This window comes from Phalangium opilio, unplaced genomic scaffold (genome assembly GCF_054372755.1).
Source record: "Phalangium opilio isolate 3A_F unplaced genomic scaffold, DU_Popi_V2 ptg000500l_1, whole genome shotgun sequence".
NCBI lineage: Eukaryota > Metazoa > Arthropoda > Arachnida > Opiliones > Phalangiidae > Phalangium > Phalangium opilio.
Genome location: NW_028324238.1, coordinates 392,881 through 410,726, shown reverse-complemented (window position 1 = coordinate 410,726; position 17,846 = coordinate 392,881). Strand labels below are relative to the sequence as shown.

The 17,846-nt window shown below is 37.5% G+C and overlaps 4 protein-coding genes across 11 annotated transcripts in view; all 4 read left to right on the top strand.

The window, feature by feature from the left end:
* Window positions 1-203: 203 nt before the first annotated feature.
* On the top strand, window positions 204-1,875 carry LOC149591752 (uncharacterized). The gene is made up of 5 exons (XM_089861741.1): window positions 204-324; window positions 394-470; window positions 676-748; window positions 825-989; window positions 1,765-1,875. The coding sequence occupies exons 2-5, from the start codon at window positions 466-468 to the stop codon at window positions 1,873-1,875; spliced, it is 354 nt and encodes a 117-aa protein (XP_089717867.1). The 5' UTR covers window positions 204-324; window positions 394-465.
* A 498-nt stretch (window positions 1,876-2,373) lies between these two features.
* On the top strand, window positions 2,374-3,902 carry LOC149591751 (uncharacterized). 2 transcript variants are annotated; one of them, XR_016379540.1, is made up of 4 exons: window positions 2,374-2,514; window positions 2,601-2,815; window positions 2,886-3,204; window positions 3,262-3,902. XR_016379540.1 is itself a non-coding variant. In XM_089861721.1 (3 exons), the coding sequence occupies exons 1-3, from the start codon at window positions 2,457-2,459 to the stop codon at window positions 3,120-3,122; spliced, it is 510 nt and encodes a 169-aa protein (XP_089717847.1). In that variant the 5' UTR covers window positions 2,374-2,456; the 3' UTR covers window positions 3,123-3,902. The 2 variants fall into 2 exon arrangements, 1 of the variants encoding a protein (XP_089717847.1); XM_089861721.1 differs by having other exon boundaries at window positions 2,886-3,902.
* Window positions 3,903-5,263: 1,361 nt separating this feature from the next.
* Window positions 5,264-6,350, top strand: LOC149591750 (uncharacterized). Of its 2 annotated transcripts, XM_089861722.1 has the most exons (3): window positions 5,264-5,728; window positions 5,948-5,967; window positions 6,033-6,350. In XM_089861722.1, exons 1-3 carry the CDS (start codon window positions 5,473-5,475, stop codon window positions 6,093-6,095), a joined length of 339 nt encoding a protein of 112 aa, XP_089717848.1. In that variant the 5' UTR covers window positions 5,264-5,472; the 3' UTR covers window positions 6,096-6,350. The 2 variants fall into 2 exon arrangements, with proteins under 2 accessions (XP_089717848.1, XP_089717849.1); XM_089861723.1 differs by lacking the exon at window positions 5,948-5,967.
* A 3,790-nt stretch (window positions 6,351-10,140) lies between these two features.
* The window catches only part of LOC149591742 (uncharacterized), a 141,166-nt gene continuing 133,460 nt past the window's right edge, over window positions 10,141-17,846 (top strand). For 3 of the 6 annotated variants that reach the window (XM_089861708.1, XM_089861709.1, XM_089861710.1), the window contains exons 1-3: window positions 10,141-10,609; window positions 10,829-10,848; window positions 10,914-11,019. In XM_089861708.1, the coding sequence (XP_089717834.1) occupies window positions 10,354-10,609; window positions 10,829-10,848; window positions 10,914-10,976 (339 nt within the window). In that variant the 5' untranslated portion in view covers window positions 10,141-10,353 and the 3' untranslated portion in view covers window positions 10,977-11,019. Of the gene's footprint in view, window positions 10,610-10,828; window positions 11,104-17,846 lie in introns of those variants that run through there. The other 3 variants (XM_089861707.1, XR_016379530.1, XM_089861706.1) reach the window with 3 other exon arrangements.

Genomic DNA, 17,846 nt, shown 5'->3' with positions numbered 1-17,846 from the left:
TTGCACCAAAACTCTACATGCTACGAGTCCAGAAAGACCCGATGCCAAAACTGGACTCAAAGGCAAGTACAAAATCTTCTAATAATTTCGTTCAATTATTAACGATTACAGACGAAGCTTGTCACTTCTTGTTTCATGCTATAGGATTTACTTGGATTCCAAAATGGCGCCAACAGAATTTGAATTTCTGGGAAATGATCGATATTTTAAATACAAGTACCTAGAATTTGAATTTTCAGATCTTCAATGATATCGACGATTTGAACATTAATCAATTATTATAGGTACGCCCAAGAGACTCCTATAAATGTGACGACGTATAAAGTGAGTTTATCAACATTGACATCCGAGTCTCAGATGAATTTTTTGGCAATAAAACTTACATATTGTCAGGAATCGTGGGAGATTAAAAGCCAAGTGATAATTTTCGAAACCGTTGCGGATTATTTGAAACGATCCCTCAACATGAAGTATTTTTCATACTACTTTGAATTAAATTCTAGTAACTGAGTAACGGTTTCTGGCAATTATTCGAAATTTTAAACGATTGAAAGAGGAACCGATTTTCGTAAAAAAAACTACATTTCAATCTTAGTCATAAACAACTAATCGCGCATCAAACAACAAAATGCATTGACTACTGACTTATGCACATTTATAAACTTATGGTTTTAGGCCAATTTTCGAAGGACATAAAGTGGGTTTTATTGATGTTTTTAAATTATGCACTGCGCCTGATTTTTTCAACGTAAGTGAAAGAGAAATAAGACCATAATTTAAGTCTACAGATGTAAATTTTTTAATAACTTTTATTCTTGTTTAAGAATGCAAATATTATCACGATACCCAAGATACGCTCATTTTTCGATGGCCGACAGGAACGTTTCAGTCCGTCTCCGGTCTTAGAAACTGCCAGGACGATCATCGTGTCCACCGCCCCGAAGAAAGTCACGTCCACTTCATTGTCCTTCTTAAATATGGACACTCCAGTAAACTTTGCAATAACAATCAACTCAATATCTGGTTCATTGATTTCCATATCTGGTTCAATTAGGTGGTGATTTTAATTGCACTGTTAAAAATAAAGGTATTTTCAAGGTACCATAAAATACCTCCGCGACCTTTTTAGTACCCATGAACGTATTCTATTAGTTGTCTCACATTGCGGGTATTAAATGATTTCGAAAGAGGTATTTTGGAAATATAAGGTATATAATGAAACCTTTTAGAGTTTTTGCGCTTCTGGTGGTATGTTATCGTACCCTGGAAGTAGAAAATGACTTAACAGACTTCTTTAGAGGGATTTTTTAGCTTCGGCGTGCTGATTTTAACCAACACTAATAAAGTAAAATACATGATATAATACTTCAAGCCCAATTTCTCTAACACTAACCGTTTACTTCACCAGTAGCACTGGTAATGGCAGCGTAGAAGAAATCTCTATTGGAATATTATTAATAACCTTAAAGAATAGGTTCGGTAGGGTAGAATAGGGTTGTGGTTTTCTACCCGAGATTTCAATTTCAATCTCGAGTTTCCTAGCTAGTGGTTTTTCTTAAATATTTAATTACATATAATTAATATTAATTATTTTCTTTGACAGCTATGTACACTAGCATACGTTACATCATTTAAAGGCAATACAATTATGATATAAGGCATACATAGTTAATATAAAGGTTTGAATCCGAGCTTACGCCTTCAGTTGCCATTCAGAAAATATCCATGTATAAGTGACCCTGAATTACCTTTACACTATAACAGTATTATACCTTCCTTAACAAGGGGATGCTAAATTTAGTATCGGTTGATCCCTCGCTTACTATGCGAACTCTCACGACACCGCAAGCCTACGGCACAGACACTAAAGGTTGAGATGGAATGCAAATATTACTCTCGTGTCTTTCCATCTCTTTTACATCGAAGTGGTGTAATGCGCACCATGTCTGAAAATGATTCAAGCCCGCGGTAATTAAGGAAAAGTTTACCAGTTTTAAATGTGCCGCAAATATTTTTGATTGCACGAAAGTTTGTGGGTTTTATTTGACACCTAATTCGGTAGCACAAAATACCTTTAAAAGTATATTTTCGAACCTTTTTGAGTGTTATCAGGTACCCTTTTCGGTATAAAGGAGTACTTTTCACAATTTGAAAATTTTATTCCGACCTTTTTTGAGGTTTAAATGATACCCATTACGGGATCACAAAATACCATGTAGTCCTCAAAAGTACCTTCTTCAAGAGGTATTTCAGAGTACCCTTACACAACGGTATTTTGTAGTACCTTTATAGGTACGTCTGGGGATGCATTGAAAAATACCTTTAAAGGTACTAGACAGTACGGTTATTTTTTACAGTGTGTGTCTACCTTGGTTCTTCTGTCACTTTTGCTCGTCTTTCACTCCATCGTAACTAACAAATACAAATCGTTGCCTATCAAGAGAGTAATCAAGAAAATGGCCCAAGAAACCCTGGAAAATGTCTGGGAGAACTCGTCGCTCTTGTGCGCCGAACGTAAGCAATTATTACCAGAGATTGTGTTCCCATAACAAAAATTGCGGCTGCCGCTTTAATAAGATATAATTATGTTCCCTATATAGCGATTCCCTCCGTTTTGCCGCACATTACTCGTCGTTTGCTCTCTTCGTCGTGGCTGATCGGAGTGACTTTCATTCTGTTTTTCTTGGGTTGTTATTTGCGGACGGAGTTCACGACGGAAAGTTACAATTGCATCGACACCCTACCGGACTTGATCAAATCGGGAATTCCACCCAAGGTGCTCAATGAAAGCTATTTCGACTATCTAAAATATTTGGTGAATAGGCGTTTCTGTGATAAGTTTCTCTAAGCTTCTGACGTCATTTGTGCGTTTTTGCGTATTATAGCCAACCCTGGACCCAGTTGTTAAGAAATGGCTAGACGCGCTCGATCACGAGAAAATTTTAGGTAGTGGTCTGGATTTTTTGACACTTGATGGATATCTTTCGATTCTTTTGGGGGAAAAAGCTCTAATCTCAGAGGACATCTTGTTGACTTGGATAATGGGAGATTTCTTGACAACTCATCCCGAGAGTAAAAATTTGTTGGCGGAAAACGGAGGTCTTTTATTTCGAAGCAAGTAATTAGCTTAGAATACTTACAAAGCATTTTCAACACCTCTTGGTTGAGAAGCTCACCACAAATACACGAAAATCTTAAACTGAGGTCTGTACTAATTTTTTAGCAAACTGATTATAGGCTTGACGAATGTTTTTGTTTAAGCTTTGGAACTTTGTTCGAAACGAAAGTTTTCAAATATCTCGAATTTCAAAGCCAATACTCGATTGAACAGATCAGTTGGAAGAGACCGTTGAAAAGCACGACTGATTTGGACCTCAGTAGCGTCTTCGTTCCTTTCTACTTGCTCTTCTTGCTGTTGTCAGGGGCAGTGTTCGCCGTCATCACCGAAATCATCTTCAACCACTTTGCTTAGTCCAATTTTGCGAAAAATCAAAAAGTTTCTCCACTTTTAAACGCCATCCACATATTACGCGATTTTAAATGCACTATAATTTGGTAAATGGTAAAAATGTACTTACGCTAGCATTACGATAAAAGAAAATTCCCACTTAATTGTAAAATAAATTAAAAAAGAATTCAACCTTGCATTAATAAAAAATTTCTAATATATACGAATGCAGTTCACATAAGTACAATTTCGAACTGACTGATTTGTCAACTCCAGCGCAAACCACTACACATTGCTGCGATGTGACTTTGAAATGGTGTAGTTAATCACCAAGATCGATATTTCCCAGTCGGCGGTCATCTTGGATAGAGCTCGGCATTATCTATCCATTATCCACGTTATTTTATCTTTATCCATACTGGAAAATTATCCACAAAACTTACATGTTAAATCGTATTATAATCCACAACTTTGTTTACAAATAATCGGTTATCCACCAATTTGTGGATAATGGATAGATAATGCCGAGCTCTAATCTTGGGAAGGACGAACAGAAATATAAACCAACTTTCAGTTACCCTTTAATTTTGTAATGATAATTAGTTAATCACCCGCTTTTGTTTCTGATATTGAATTTTCTTCTCAAAATTTTAGGATATAATTGTATCAAAGGCTTAACACGGAGATCATGTTAAATTTACAGATTAAAATCCCTGACATCCCCCTTCATTTTAGGAACATAAGAACAATGCAAAATAATAAAGCCTGACATATAATATCTACCACAACGCACTTGTACGTAAATAGCCGTCTTAAGCAAATAATGTTGGAAAACATGCAAACCTTAATGTCGTTTCAGGGATAGATAGACTTTTTTAAGACGGAATGGGTAACAGGGTTATTCGGGTGCGCGTCCTAGTCCACGACCCCCTTACCCGTGACGGAGGGGTATGAAAGAAGAGGCGGGTCTTATTTTCGTTATGGCGTTGTATGTATATCCGGGTCAAGTAAACGTCGTCTGCCCGTCGTCTGCCCATTCGTCTGCCAAGTTGGAATGGGCTCGGATTGTAATTTTTGGAATAACATTGTTTAAAAATGGAAGTTACACAAGACATAGGGCTTGCAACTAAAAAAGACGGGGAAGACCCAAGAAAATTAAAAGTGAGTTAGAATTGAGTAAAAGTCTTCATAGATATTACAGCACGAACAGGTTTTAACCAAACACTAAGCTCACAAAACTCCTGACCATTCACTAAGCCTTGGTTAACTTCATCAAATTCGTTTACAAAATCATGAGGATAGTAGAAATGATTGGCTTAAGAAAGAATTAGCGAACACTTTTCACCTTTACAGATGTACTCCAAATCCAAAACACCGGCACCAAATTCACTAACAACCTTCTTAATTGCTATTAAAAACAATTCCCGAACAATTACCTGGACCCTCGCATTTAGACGGCTCCATTTTGAACCCCTGTGAAGACGCTTATCTGTACAACCATAGCCCACTCGATCCGCACTCCCGCTATAGCGCGAGCAGCTTGCGTCGTGACGCGCGTGATCGAGTGGGCTATGGTACAACGCAAGAGGGGTCGTAGTCATGGCGACAGAGTTAAACAGGAATTACGTATTTTTGGCCCTCCCCGTCAGCAACGTCACCAATACGTAGTTTTTGTGAGCCAATAAGATAATTTAATTTTTTGGTTACGTGTTGAAGGAAGGGACTATATACTCGTCTATGAGTCGGACTGAAGTAAAGGCCAAACATTGTTTATTCCGTCTTAAAAAAGTCTATCTATCCCTGGTTATAGAAAGAAAACGACCAGGGATAGATAGACTTTTTTAAGACGGAATAAACAATGTTTGGCCTTTACTTCAGTCCGACTCATAGACGAGTATATAGTCCCTTCCTTCAACACGTAACCAAAAAATTAAATTATCTTATTGGCTCACAAAAACTACGTATTGGTGACGTTGCTGACGGGGAGGGCCAAAAATACGTAATTCCTGTTTAACTCTGTCGCCATGACTACGACCCCTCTTGCGTTGTACCATAGCCCACTCGATCACGCGCGTCACGACGCAAGCTGCTCGCGCTATAGCGGGAGTGCGGATCGAGTGGGCTATGGTTGTACAGATAAGCGTCTTCACAGGGGTTCAAAATGGAGCCGTCTAAATGCGAGGGTCCAGGTAATTGTTCGGGAATTGTTTTTAATAGCAATTAAGAAGGTTGTTAGTGAATTTGGTGCCGGTGTTTTGGATTTGGAGTACATCTGTAAAGGTGAAAAGTGTTCGCTAATTCTTTCTTAAGCCAATCATTTCTACTATCCTCATGATTTTGTAAACGAATTTGATGAAGTTAACCAAGGCTTAGTGAATGGTCAGGAGTTTTGTGAGCTTAGTGTTTGGTTAAAACCTGTTCGTGCTGTAATATCTATGAAGACTTTTACTCAATTCTAACTCACTTTTAATTTTCTTGGGTCTTCCCCGTCTTTTTTAGTTGCAAGCCCTATGTCTTGTGTAACTTCCATTTTTAAACAATGTTATTCCAAAAATTACAATCCGAGCGCATTCCAACTTGGCAGACGAATGGGCAGACGACGGGCAGACGACGTTTACTTGACCCGGATATACATACAACGCCATAACGAAAATAAGACCCGCCTCTTCTTTCATACCCCTCCGTCACGGGTAAGGGGGTCGTGGACTAGGACGCGCACCCGAATAACCCTGTTACCCATTCCGTCTTAAAAAAGTCTATCTATCCCTGATTAAATATATGAGATGACATTAATCAATACTAAACAAAAAAAAATTTAATTCAATGATTTAATTTATTATTCTTAAATTTGTTCGCGATTCTAATTCTCTTGTGTTATTCTCATGATACTCTGTAGTTTACATTTTTTTTATTTTTGACAAATTAATTGACGCTAAATTACCTCTGTATGGCTGCAAAGAATAACTTTTGTAGTAGTAATATATATATTAACTTCTTTTGATTGTTACTTAGGTCTTATGATTTTCTTTGTGAACTGTGCATGTTCTCGTGAGTTGTATACAACTTTTTTCATGTACAATAAACCCATATTTCATTTCATAAGTATAATTAAAAATGCGCAAAGAACGGCATAGACTTAATAATGGACTGTTTCATATTAAATGAATCTGCTCAAGACCAGCTAACTGAAAGTTCTTCGGAAAAAGAAAAGCAATAGAGCATTCCATTAATTACTTGCGGGAGACTGACTACCCAACTTGCACAGTCTCTAGCAATGTTTCTTGGCGCTAGGGCAATAACCCAAGATGGTGGCCCCGTACGGTCCCTGTGGTGGTTGCTTCTCTTCTGCAATTAATGGAACGGTCTATTCTAGAGTCTCTAATAGTAAATAGCCGATATACGGGCTTTACGAGAGATATTTCCAAGGGCGCGCCACCATAAGATACTGGCTGGAAATTGTTAATGACTGACCGGAGCCTCCGAGATGATCTAGGCCCGTGCCTATTGCGAAGCGAGAACTTTTTTTTTAACTAATTTAGTTCGCCGTGTTTTCTTGCTTGGGGGCGCTTTTAGTACCGTAAAATAAGAATAAGTTCAGCCTCGTGACCCCGTCGACTGCTACAATATTAGGGCTAGGCATAGACGTAGAGCGGTGAAGCCGAGGTCACGGATAGTAAAAAAATGGTTCAGAAAATTTCTGAAGGCCTTTATTAAACAATCATGCCAAAGAAGTAAAGGATAAAAAAGCTAAGGTTAAAAAAATGAAAGGTTATGAAGGAGTAAAAAAATTCTTCTTATGTTATAATAAAACTATGAATTAGCAACTTCAAGAAGTTTAGTTTTCCTAAAAAAACAACAATGTTAAAATCTCATAATGCATTTTGTTGTCCACACAATATAACCAATAGAATCAATAAAAAGTGAATATCCCCTAAAACAATAACGTTAATTTAAGGGTGAAACCGTTCTCTTTCATAAAATTTTTATAATTGGCCCCAAAATATCAGCGACAATTTATGGAAGACCGCCTTGGCAACTGTAATAAGAGCGCCATCTAGTACACATATTGGGTGAAAATATTTCCTCTATGAAACTTGATATTTCCCCACATAAAAATCGACACGCACGGGCCTAGGTATCTCGGAGGCTCCGATCACTTTCACAATGGTCAAACGCGCAAATCTTTATTTTTCCTATTTTTAATTACTTCACTAAACTCTACTTTTAAATAGATGCGAAAAATTAACATTAGTCCCAAGGCTTAGCGAAATGAGACCAAGCGGCCATTTTACTTGTTTACATTGTATCCAGGGCCGGAAATAAGAAAAAATTCTTTTAGGACATTTGTCCAGTAATCTGGAAAATTTATAGGACATTGTCCACTGGAGTGTGCAAAAACAGTGTTCCATCATCATAGTCAAGCTATCAAAACTTCGCAAAATTTATTGGTCAAAACGTCCAGTGACCCCGTAGTTTTTAAAACAAATTATGGAGTAATGGCAGTACTACGTATACAAACGTCATACCCTTCTATCTCTTAGGTCAGTGTCACCCCCCTACTGGGCGCGTACAGTATCCCCTCTTACATAGTCTACGCCCCTCTCTACCGCCACTAGTCTATAGGACATTTTACAATTTTATCGGACAATGTCCAGTGTCCTGTGCTTATTTTGGCCCTGATTGTACCGTCTTTCTCCAAGACCTTGTCGTCTGCTAGCTTTTTTTTCTTTATTATTTTGGGACACTTTAGCAAGAAAACTTTAACATGGGATCCGCCATTAAGATTCTGGTCCATTATCTAGAAGGTTCACGAACACTGCCGTTCTTGGTTTGGCATAAGCTTTAGGTGCCATTTGGTTATAGCATGAACAGCTTTAATCTACAAGTGACAAAGCCACTTAAACCTTTCTACCGAGAGATGGCTGCACTAAGTGATGCCCAACCTCAGCACTGATGCCCTAACTATAGCACTCCAGAATATATTTCCCTCCTTATAGATACACCTCCCTCCGTTATTGCTTTGACCATGGACAAAGCAATACTGAAGGACGGATGGCAGAGGGAGAAAGTTCAAAAATACTTGTTAATTCGCCTTCTAGCGGCAGATAGTAGCAAACCGGATAGTGAGTGGCATATGGGGGAATCAACGTTCTAAAGAGGGAAGCAGCTAACGTCTTACTTTGTCTAGATGGCGCTAGCTTTTTTGGATATTTGACTCAGTAGTTTTTATAGCCGCCCGCCATTTTGGGGCTGAAAAGGGGGAAGTTAGCTTAAAGTTGGTTGCTTAGTCGCTTAGTATGGGGCTCTATGGGCTGCCATCGGTCCTTCAGTATTGGTTCGTCCATGCTTTGACAAACACTTCTCCTAAATGGTGTATTAGCTTGTAAGCTCGTAAATGCCACGAATATATAGACATCTTGTACTGTAATAGGATAAGAAGCTGTAATCTTACATATGTATAATTGCCTGGTCATAATGACATCGCTCTGAAACTCGACAATTTTTTAATGCCTGGTAAGACACATTGATTTAAGAAAAACAGAGAGGAAAATGTAAAAAAAAAACCATTTTTAATCAAAAATACATCGTTATAATGTCACTCTGTTTGCTATAATAGCTACATGCTCTATAGGGAGTCAGCAGAAGGGGCGGGGCTTAAGACGGCTCCTCCCATATATATCTACATGTTGGAGGATTTTATTAAATAGAAGGCTAATGGGGAAGTAAATATGATTGGGTAAATGGAGGTCTGACGTTTGATAGGAGGGATCTACGACCTACTGCTGTTTCCCTTTGGGATAACGGGTGTTGCTACTAAACTACAGATCTTTAACGTAGATCTGTAGGCGACACCGTTATGACGTCATCATTCCTAAAAAAGGTGGCTGGTATTTCTATTTCCTTTTCAATTTTGAAGAAACAACACAAACTAACTACCACCAAAATTCACGATTTCAAGCATTTAAAACTTGAAAATTTGTCAAAAAGAAATTCAAAATGAAACGCTACCATCCCTTTTAAGTATGAAAGGGTTTTCGTTGCGTAGTTTTTGCTTCAAGATATCGAGAAGGGTTAGATAACAATGATGGTAGGGGTTTTTTCGAGGTATAATATATAATATAATTTTTCAAAAACTTTTTTGCAGGTCGCCTTTGAATACAATAATTTCTTAAGAAAATTTTGGGGCAATTTTTATAATAAATGACTTTGGAAGTGTTTACCGACACTGCTATGATGAAGTGAATTTAGTGGCTCCGATTCGGTGTCGTACACGTTCAACTTACCAATTTTTTTATAGCAAGCGTACAATAGACCTTTTTAGAGTATTTCAATGAAGAAACTCTTAATATTAAGGCTCTCTATTGTTAAACGAGAAATTTTTAAGTAAAATAAATCGACACGGGGTGGTTTCCTTGCCGAGCAAAAACTGGATCATAAAACTCCGGTGCCGATTGAAAAATTAGTCTCGACAGTGAATGACGGCTAGTCATACATTTTCCCGTCTTTTTCTTTGTACGTAAAAAAACTTCTTTAAAAGATTCACTATGGGAAAGACGCTATAGGAACGTTGTGAAATTTTGGCTGGTTTGATCGATACTTGTTTTTGCCTGCAAATTTTGATATTTCAGTTAATTTTTCATCGCCGAAGAAAAGAAAAAGTTTAGATATTGTAATATTTACTTCTTGAAGTGTTATGTAATACCAGGGATAGATAGACTTTTTTAAGACGGAATAAACAATGTTTGGCCTTTACTTCAGTCCGACTCATAGACGAGTATATAGTCCCTTCCTTCAACACGTAACCAAAAAATTAAATTATCTTATTGGCTCACAAAAACTACGTATTGGTGACGTTGCTGACGGGGAGGGCCAAAAATACGTAATTCCTGTTTAACTCTGTCGCCATGACTACGACCCCTCTTGCGTTGTACCATAGCCCACTCGATCACGCGCGTCACGACGCAAGCTGCTCGCGCTATAGCGGGAGTGCGGATCGAGTGGGCTATGGTTGTACAGATAAGCGTCTTCACAGGGGTTCAAAATGGAGCCGTCTAAATGCGAGGGTCCAGGTAATTGTTCGGGAATTGTTTTTAATAGCAATTAAGAAGGTTGTTAGTGAATTTGGTGCCGGTGTTTTGGATTTGGAGTACATCTGTAAAGGTGAAAAGTGTTCGCTAATTCTTTCTTAAGCCAATCATTTCTACTATCCTCATGATTTTGTAAACGAATTTGATGAAGTTAACCAAGGCTTAGTGAATGGTCAGGAGTTTTGTGAGCTTAGTGTTTGGTTAAAACCTGTTCGTGCTGTAATATCTATGAAGACTTTTACTCAATTCTAACTCACTTTTAATTTTCTTGGGTCTTCCCCGTCTTTTTTAGTTGCAAGCCCTATGTCTTGTGTAACTTCCATTTTTAAACAATGTTATTCCAAAAATTACAATCCGAGCCCATTCCAACTTGGCAGACGAATGGGCAGACGACGGGCAGACGACGTTTACTTGACCCGGATATACATACAACGCCATAACGAAAATAAGACCCGCCTCTTCTTTCATACCCCTCCGTCACGGGTAAGGGGGTCGTGGACTAGGACGCGCACCCGAATAACCCTGTTACCCATTCCGTCTTAAAAAAGTCTATCTATCCCTGGTAATACCGAATGTCGAATAGTAGCGCGGCTTTGTTTGTTGAGTTAGATTAGTTAATTAAGCCATGTTCAAGCTTAAATCAGAAACCTGTTAGAACTTAGAAGCGATTGATAACGCTTCAAGTGTAAACAAAAACTAATACTCGAGAAGCTAATTACAAATGCAGTTTCTTGAAATTGCTTTCGCGAACCAAGTTGAGGCCTCTTTGGAGGCTAGTTTCTAGTTTTCAGGGATATTTCACCTAGTATGAGACTAGTTTTCAGGAATATTTCACCTGGGATGAGATTAGTTTTTAGGGATATTTCACCTGAAATGAGATTAGTTTTCAGGGTTATTTCACCTAGGATGAGACTAGTTTCCAGGGATATTTCACCTGGGATGAGACTAGTTTTCAGGGATATTTCACCTCGTATAAGACTAGTATTAATGATATTTTCGCTTGCTAATTACAAACGCGGTTTCTAGAAATTGCTTTCGCGAACCAAGTTGAGGCCTCTGGAGGATAGTTTCTAATTTTCAGGGATATTTCACCTAGGATGAGACTAGTTTTCAAGGATATTTCACCTAGGATGAGACTAGTTTTCAGGGATATTTCACCTGGGATGAGACTAGTTTTCAGGGATAATTCACCTAGGATGAGACTAGTTTTCAGGGATAATTCACCTAGGATGAGACTAGTTTTCAGGGATAATTCACCTGGGGTAAGATTAGTTTAGTTTTCAGGGATATTTCATCTGAGATGTGACTAGTTTTCAGGTATATTTCACCTGGGATGAGATTAGTTTTCAGGGGTATTTCATCTAGGATGAGATTAGTTTTCAGGGGTATTTCATCTAGGATGAGACTGGCTTCCAGGGATATTTCACCTGGGATGAGACTAGTTTTCAGGGATATTTCACCTGGGATGAGACTAGTTTTCAGGGATATATCACCTGGGATGAGACTAGTTTTCAGGGATATTTCACCTCGTTTGAGACTAGTTTTCAGGGATATTTCACCTCGTTTGAGACTAGTCTTAATGATATTTTCGCTTGCCTTACAACACAAAAGGAAGTCCTAAATGACAGCACTAATAGAAGCTTTGTTAAAAGTGAACCGAGGCTATTCAAATAGCTTCGAATTAGTAATGAAGAGGGTTTCAAAACAAGTAGGAAAACCAGTTCCGAACCAATTCCCGTGTAAGTGTGAACATAGCTTAAGATGGAGTCCTTGGCAAAGGCTTGTTTCAGCTTGTAGAAGATCTAATTATTCTAAAGCTAACAAAATAAACTTTGTTTTTAATCCTTGCCAGTTCTTTTAACAAAGATAAAGGCAAAGAGAAATTAACTGACAGAACAATTGATTTGATATATATAGCATATATACGCGGCTTAATACCTTTTCGTTCTCGAACTCATAATCTATTCAAATGTTTGGCGAAATATACATATTAGTAAATATTCCATTATTTGAGTATATCAAAATTACAATATCAATGAACTACCGGTTAGACGAATAAACACAATAAAGTAAAAACTACTAAGAAAGTTGGCGTAAACTTCGAGCCATTATGAAACTCCTTAAATATATCACCTGGGAAAAATATTGCCATAACTAGTTACATTGCCTTTAAAAAACGACTATAACTAAAAATCCCCAATATTCTTTCACGGATGCATGGTTGCTTACACACAGTGCATCCTTTTTTTACAATTTAAAAATCTATCGACTTGTTTACATTTTTTCAGCGTTCTATATTTTGACTCTCTCCCACATTCAAAATATTTTTCTAACCAAAATTCTTTGCCGCAACTTGATATTCCGGGTATGAAATATAGACCTTCCTTTAAAGAGTGCGTAAAAAGATTTTTAAGACTTTTAGTTACTGTGTATGCTTATTTTAAAGGGAAAGGCTCACAAATATACGCAACTACAGTTTGAATTAGTTACATCATAAGTTTATGAGATATGTTCCATAAGTATGACATTTCCTATGTTTCGTAATGCTAGAAACTTACTGAGTGCTAGTTCAACTCCGAGAACGACGTGAGAATTGACTACACTCGGTTTTGCAGTCCATCTTCCTAGTTAGTCTGCATTACTAAGCCTTTGACAGCGCCTCACCAGGCATCGCTTGACGAGAATCTATGACGTTTGACCTTCGTCATTTCAGTAACCAGTGACAAACGTATGGAACATACCTTATGAACTTAGATATATCCTGGTACCAAAGAAATTTGTGGACTGGTAACTTTGAAGCACTGTATAATGTCTTTGTACAATGTATGTTCCACCTTAACCCACATTAGCGAGGGGTTGTGATTCACGAAGTCGCGTACGGTACCCGCGGAATCCAATTTAAGAAATCCGAAATCAATAACAAAATCAGAAATCCCGAAAGAAATCAAACGTATTTTTGGTGATTTCGAAATCCGATAAAAAAAATCCGAAATCAGTATAACGAAATCACAAAATCAGCAAAGAAATCATACAATCAGCGAAGGGAATCACAAAATCAGGAAAGAAATCACAAAATAAACGAAGAAATTACAAAATCAATTAAGAAATCACAAAATCAACGAAGAAATTACAAAATCAATAAAGAAATCACAAAATTAGTAAAGAAATCGCAAAACCCAAGATAAAAAATATCACAAAATCCGACGAAATCACGGGAAGAGTCTCAAAATCCGAGGAAAGCACGGGAAATACCTCAAAATCCAACGAAATTACGGGAAAATCGCAAAATCCGACGAAATCATGGGAAAAATCTCAAAATCCGAGGAAGCCACGGGAAAAACCCTAAAATCCAACGAAATCAAGGGAAATTTAACAAAATCCGTCGAAATAGCGGAAAAAATCTAAAAATACAACGAAATCACCGAAAAAAATCGAGAAAATCCGACGAAATCGGTTGGATTTGATCGACTTTTTAAATCCAACGAAATCCGAAGAAATCAAATTGGATTTCGAAATCCCGTACCCTTTTTCAAAAACGTCCGGCCCCTCGATTAAATGGGTAGAAATGAAATATAATGAAAAGCTAACTACTGAACATGTGTGACAATTTCCTGGTTTTCGTAGCCAATATCTCCCAATCAATAGTTTGGCTAAAAGTTCAGATATTTCTGATTATATTGGGTATTTCTGATGGGGGAGTTGTTAGGGCCTAAATGATTGGAAAGTGTCAAAGACATTGGGTCTACCACATTTAAATTACTGAAATCAAACAAAATCCCACGAAATCAAGTGAAATCCAACGGAATCAAACGAAATTCCGTACACTTTTTCCAAAACACCCGACCCCTCGGTCCATAGGCAGACACCATAGGTCAAATCAGTAGTCAACACTCCTTCAGTATAGTCATTTTAGAACTGGAATCATACTAGCCCTTTAATAACCTAGATGCAATGAGTTGAATGCATTACCGGTATTAAGGAAAGAGGAGCGAGATGGTTGCTTTGTTGTTGTTGTTTGTCGCGAAACGAATCTCTCAAGAAAATAAACTAGACTCGACGTCTTAGTACTTGCTTACTGCTCTCTTGGTATTCCGAAGAACCTCTTTACAAACAGGTTTTATATTTAGGTTTCTGCTCGGAGAAAGAAACCGTCATGCACGTGTGATTGAAAATAACTTTTAATATTTTAAAGATTATCAGCGTGCAGCGTGAGGTAGCATGCTCGTCTTGCTAGCATTGGATCAAACCCGGTCAACATACATATCGGGTTTCATAACAGATTACGAATACTTAGGACGATGATCTAAAAAGGCTATTCACTACCTTTAAGTTCACCTTGGAGAGATTATCTATGCAGTATATTACTTGTTAAAGCGTTTTCAACTTACCTGGTATTTGGAAAGAAAACCTATATTGTTTTTTTAGATTTTATGGATTTTGAGCTAAGTTTTGAAACATTAAGATATAAAACTTATCTCTTCCATTTTATGGCTTATGCAATTGTCTTTAGATCAGAAAACAATTTGGTAAGCGACAGAATAAGTGTTTCGCATTTCAGATTATTCCGAGTGGCTAGTCACTTGAATAATCAGGTGTATACAAAACTGCAGAAATCTATTACTTGATTTCTGAATTCTTAGAAAATAATCAGTAATCACGTTAATTTTTGTTGGTAATCAGAAATCTCCGATAATCACTGGAAACAACGTGAAATCTTGAGAAAATCAGAAATAATTATATGACTTACTAATAATCTTTTTTAATCACCTCGGTAATCACACATTTCTTGAAATAATCACTTATAATCAATCGAGGAATTCGAAAATCCAAATAAAAATCGTAATCAGTTGAAATTATTTCAATTTCAAAAATATTTTTATTAGTTCCATTGTTTAGAGATTACATTTGTTGGAGGGACCAAGTCATAGAGCGACTTATTGCCCTCTGACAATAGAAACAATCACCGCATTCATCGTAATTCACGAAGAATCCAATGGTAATCAAGGCATTCACAAAAAAATAATCGTTCTATTCATTTTACTTCAAATAGAAATCACAAGTAATCTGCGGCAATAACGGGAAATCAGTATAAAGATTATCGAAATCTCCTAAAATAATCGTAATCACGGAAATCAAGGAATTCATTCTATATAATCATAAAAATTCAGAATTCAGAAATCAGATGTACAAAATTTTGGCGAATGACTAGCCCCTCGGATTATTCCCTTGACGGAGCCCTTTATAAAAAAAGTCCTATCAAATTTTGCAATTCATTTGACCCCAATAAAAGCCCACATTGAGACCTTTATAATTAATAAAATAAAGTTAGACCCCTGATTACACGATCTTTACCATCAAATTTCCTTTTATAAGGTGCAGATTTTTTAATTTAAATATATGATCAGTGAAAGACCACTGTTTTTAAGTTGATTTGAGTGTTATAGGGATGATCCCTTAATTAATTGTCTTTCAGTTTCTTAGTTAATTTTAAGGGGGTCATCGGCAAAATAATCCAATATTAACTTGAAAACAGTGACCCGAACGGCAAAATGTCATAGAACATCTTCAACTCAAAATCGCCCAAAGAAAATCCCTCTTAATTTATGGCATACTTATCAAAAACACCCTGTGCAATTTGAAGAGCTCTAAACCTAACAGAAGTCTGATAATCCCAAATTAAATAACAAGTAGCCTGATTAGAAATACTATAATTATCCGGAATTCTATTAAAAACTTAACATGACGACTTGAAAGCAATGCAGATACAGGCCTAGATTTAAAACAGCTTTTTCTTAGCAGAATACTAAATTGTAAATAATCAGACAGCCGGTGGTCAAACCGCAAGAGCCATAAACGCCTGAAACACGCGGATCCTCTCTAATGATCTTTCTCCCTCCAAGCCTATCGGATGGGTGCACATGGGTGCCGAACGATTTTCAAGGCGTCATTGCACCAAATCTTATAATCGCCGGAACAGTCCTCGCGCTAGTAACACTCACCCCCTCTCAGTGGTATACCCATCTTCGGACGCAGCATAGACCTCGCAAACCTAATTAAGGAACAACCACTCTCGCGCACGAGCATCCCGTATATGGAATACAGGCCGTGATTGGCAGCACCAGGTGTGCTCGAATTAGATATTTTTAAGAGCTCATTCGGAGTAAGCCATTCTGATACACATTATTTGAAACGAATCTCCGCAAGTAAATATGGGTAGTATATAGAATACGAGTGTGTTTGGTCGGGTTTTGAGCTGTAGGTAGACACTAGCGACATCAAGCGTTGTCCAATAAATAATAAGAATAGATACATTAAACGGTGGTTGATTCGCAGTTGGAGTGAATGACATGTGACATTATGTTGTTAATATTAAACATATAATTTTGGTTTTGTTCTAATAATGAGTGATGGACTTAGTTTAACACTAACATAAAACCAAAAGTGGATGAGAGGAAAAGTATGAAAATGGCCAAAAGTCGCGAGTCATCAGAGTTTCGCCGTAGTTGACCGTTTTATTGGCGTAGCTATACTGGGACTGTTCACTCCCTTAAAATAGGTCTTGTGTTAATAGGCCTTTACAGAAAGTTCTAAAGGAATTATGGGTACTTGTCCCCTCTTGTAGTTCAAACTGAGTCAGTTGAGTTCAGCCAGTTTTGTGTTATAAAAAACACGAACCGGAGGCAGGATTTGGAGAGATAAAGCAGACTGATAAAATGGTGGGCTTTTTTTAAAGCGTTTGTTCTTCGTTTGTGTTTCTCTACTTTGTGCCAGCAAATCTTATTCATATTATGCCGAACTATTCTAATGTTGATATTTGATACTCGTATGAATTTGTAATGATTAGATCTAACGTAAAGTATATTTATTTAAGAATTTTGATCTAAGCCTTGGTTGTTGAGTTTAGTGACGTCACTTCCGAGAGAATTTTGGTGACGTATGGCTGTTATAATGCGCAGGCGCGGCGGGACAAATCAACAAGGTGCGCAAGCCGTAAAAACTTTCTATAAAGGCCTATTCGCGGTTACGCGGTTACCGTCGTCTGCTATTGTGTAATCTCGGTAATTTAGCTATAGCGCGAGCAGCTTGCGTCGTGATGCGCGTGATCGAGTGGGCTATGGTTAAACCAAGGAGCATAAATGTCTGAACTACTTTCAGTCGCGAGTTTGCAAGTCCATCAGTCACTAGTAAACTAAATAGTTATTGGCGAAACTTTGATGTCCGCGTTTTTTAACACAGGCTCTATGGCCATTGTCATACTTTCCCTCTCATCCACATTTGATAAAACGGATAGGTGACATCTAGCTAATTAA

Excerpts from the sequence above, each read along its gene's own strand:
- LOC149591752 (XM_089861741.1), top strand. Across the intron at positions 749-824 it reads CTGCGCCTGATTTTTTCAAC|AATGCAAATATTATCACGAT; the intron begins GTAAGTGAAAGA and ends TTCTTGTTTAAG. Across the intron at positions 990-1,764 it reads TCTTAAATATGGACACTCCA|TATTATACCTTCCTTAACAA; the intron begins GTAAACTTTGCA and ends ACACTATAACAG.
- LOC149591750 (XM_089861722.1), top strand. The coding sequence starts at position 5,473 with ATGACTACGACCCCTCTTGCGTTGTACCATAGCCCACTCGATCACGCG. Across the intron at positions 5,729-5,947 it reads TTTGGAGTACATCTGTAAAG|TTGCAAGCCCTATGTCTTGT; the intron begins GTGAAAAGTGTT and ends CGTCTTTTTTAG. Across the intron at positions 5,968-6,032 it reads TTGCAAGCCCTATGTCTTGT|ACGAATGGGCAGACGACGGG; the intron begins GTAACTTCCATT and ends CCAACTTGGCAG.
- LOC149591751 (XM_089861721.1), top strand. The coding sequence starts at position 2,457 with ATGGCCCAAGAAACCCTGGAAAATGTCTGGGAGAACTCGTCGCTCTTG. Across the intron at positions 2,515-2,600 it reads GTCGCTCTTGTGCGCCGAAC|CGATTCCCTCCGTTTTGCCG; the intron begins GTAAGCAATTAT and ends TTCCCTATATAG. Across the intron at positions 2,816-2,885 it reads TCGACTATCTAAAATATTTG|CCAACCCTGGACCCAGTTGT; the intron begins GTGAATAGGCGT and ends TGCGTATTATAG.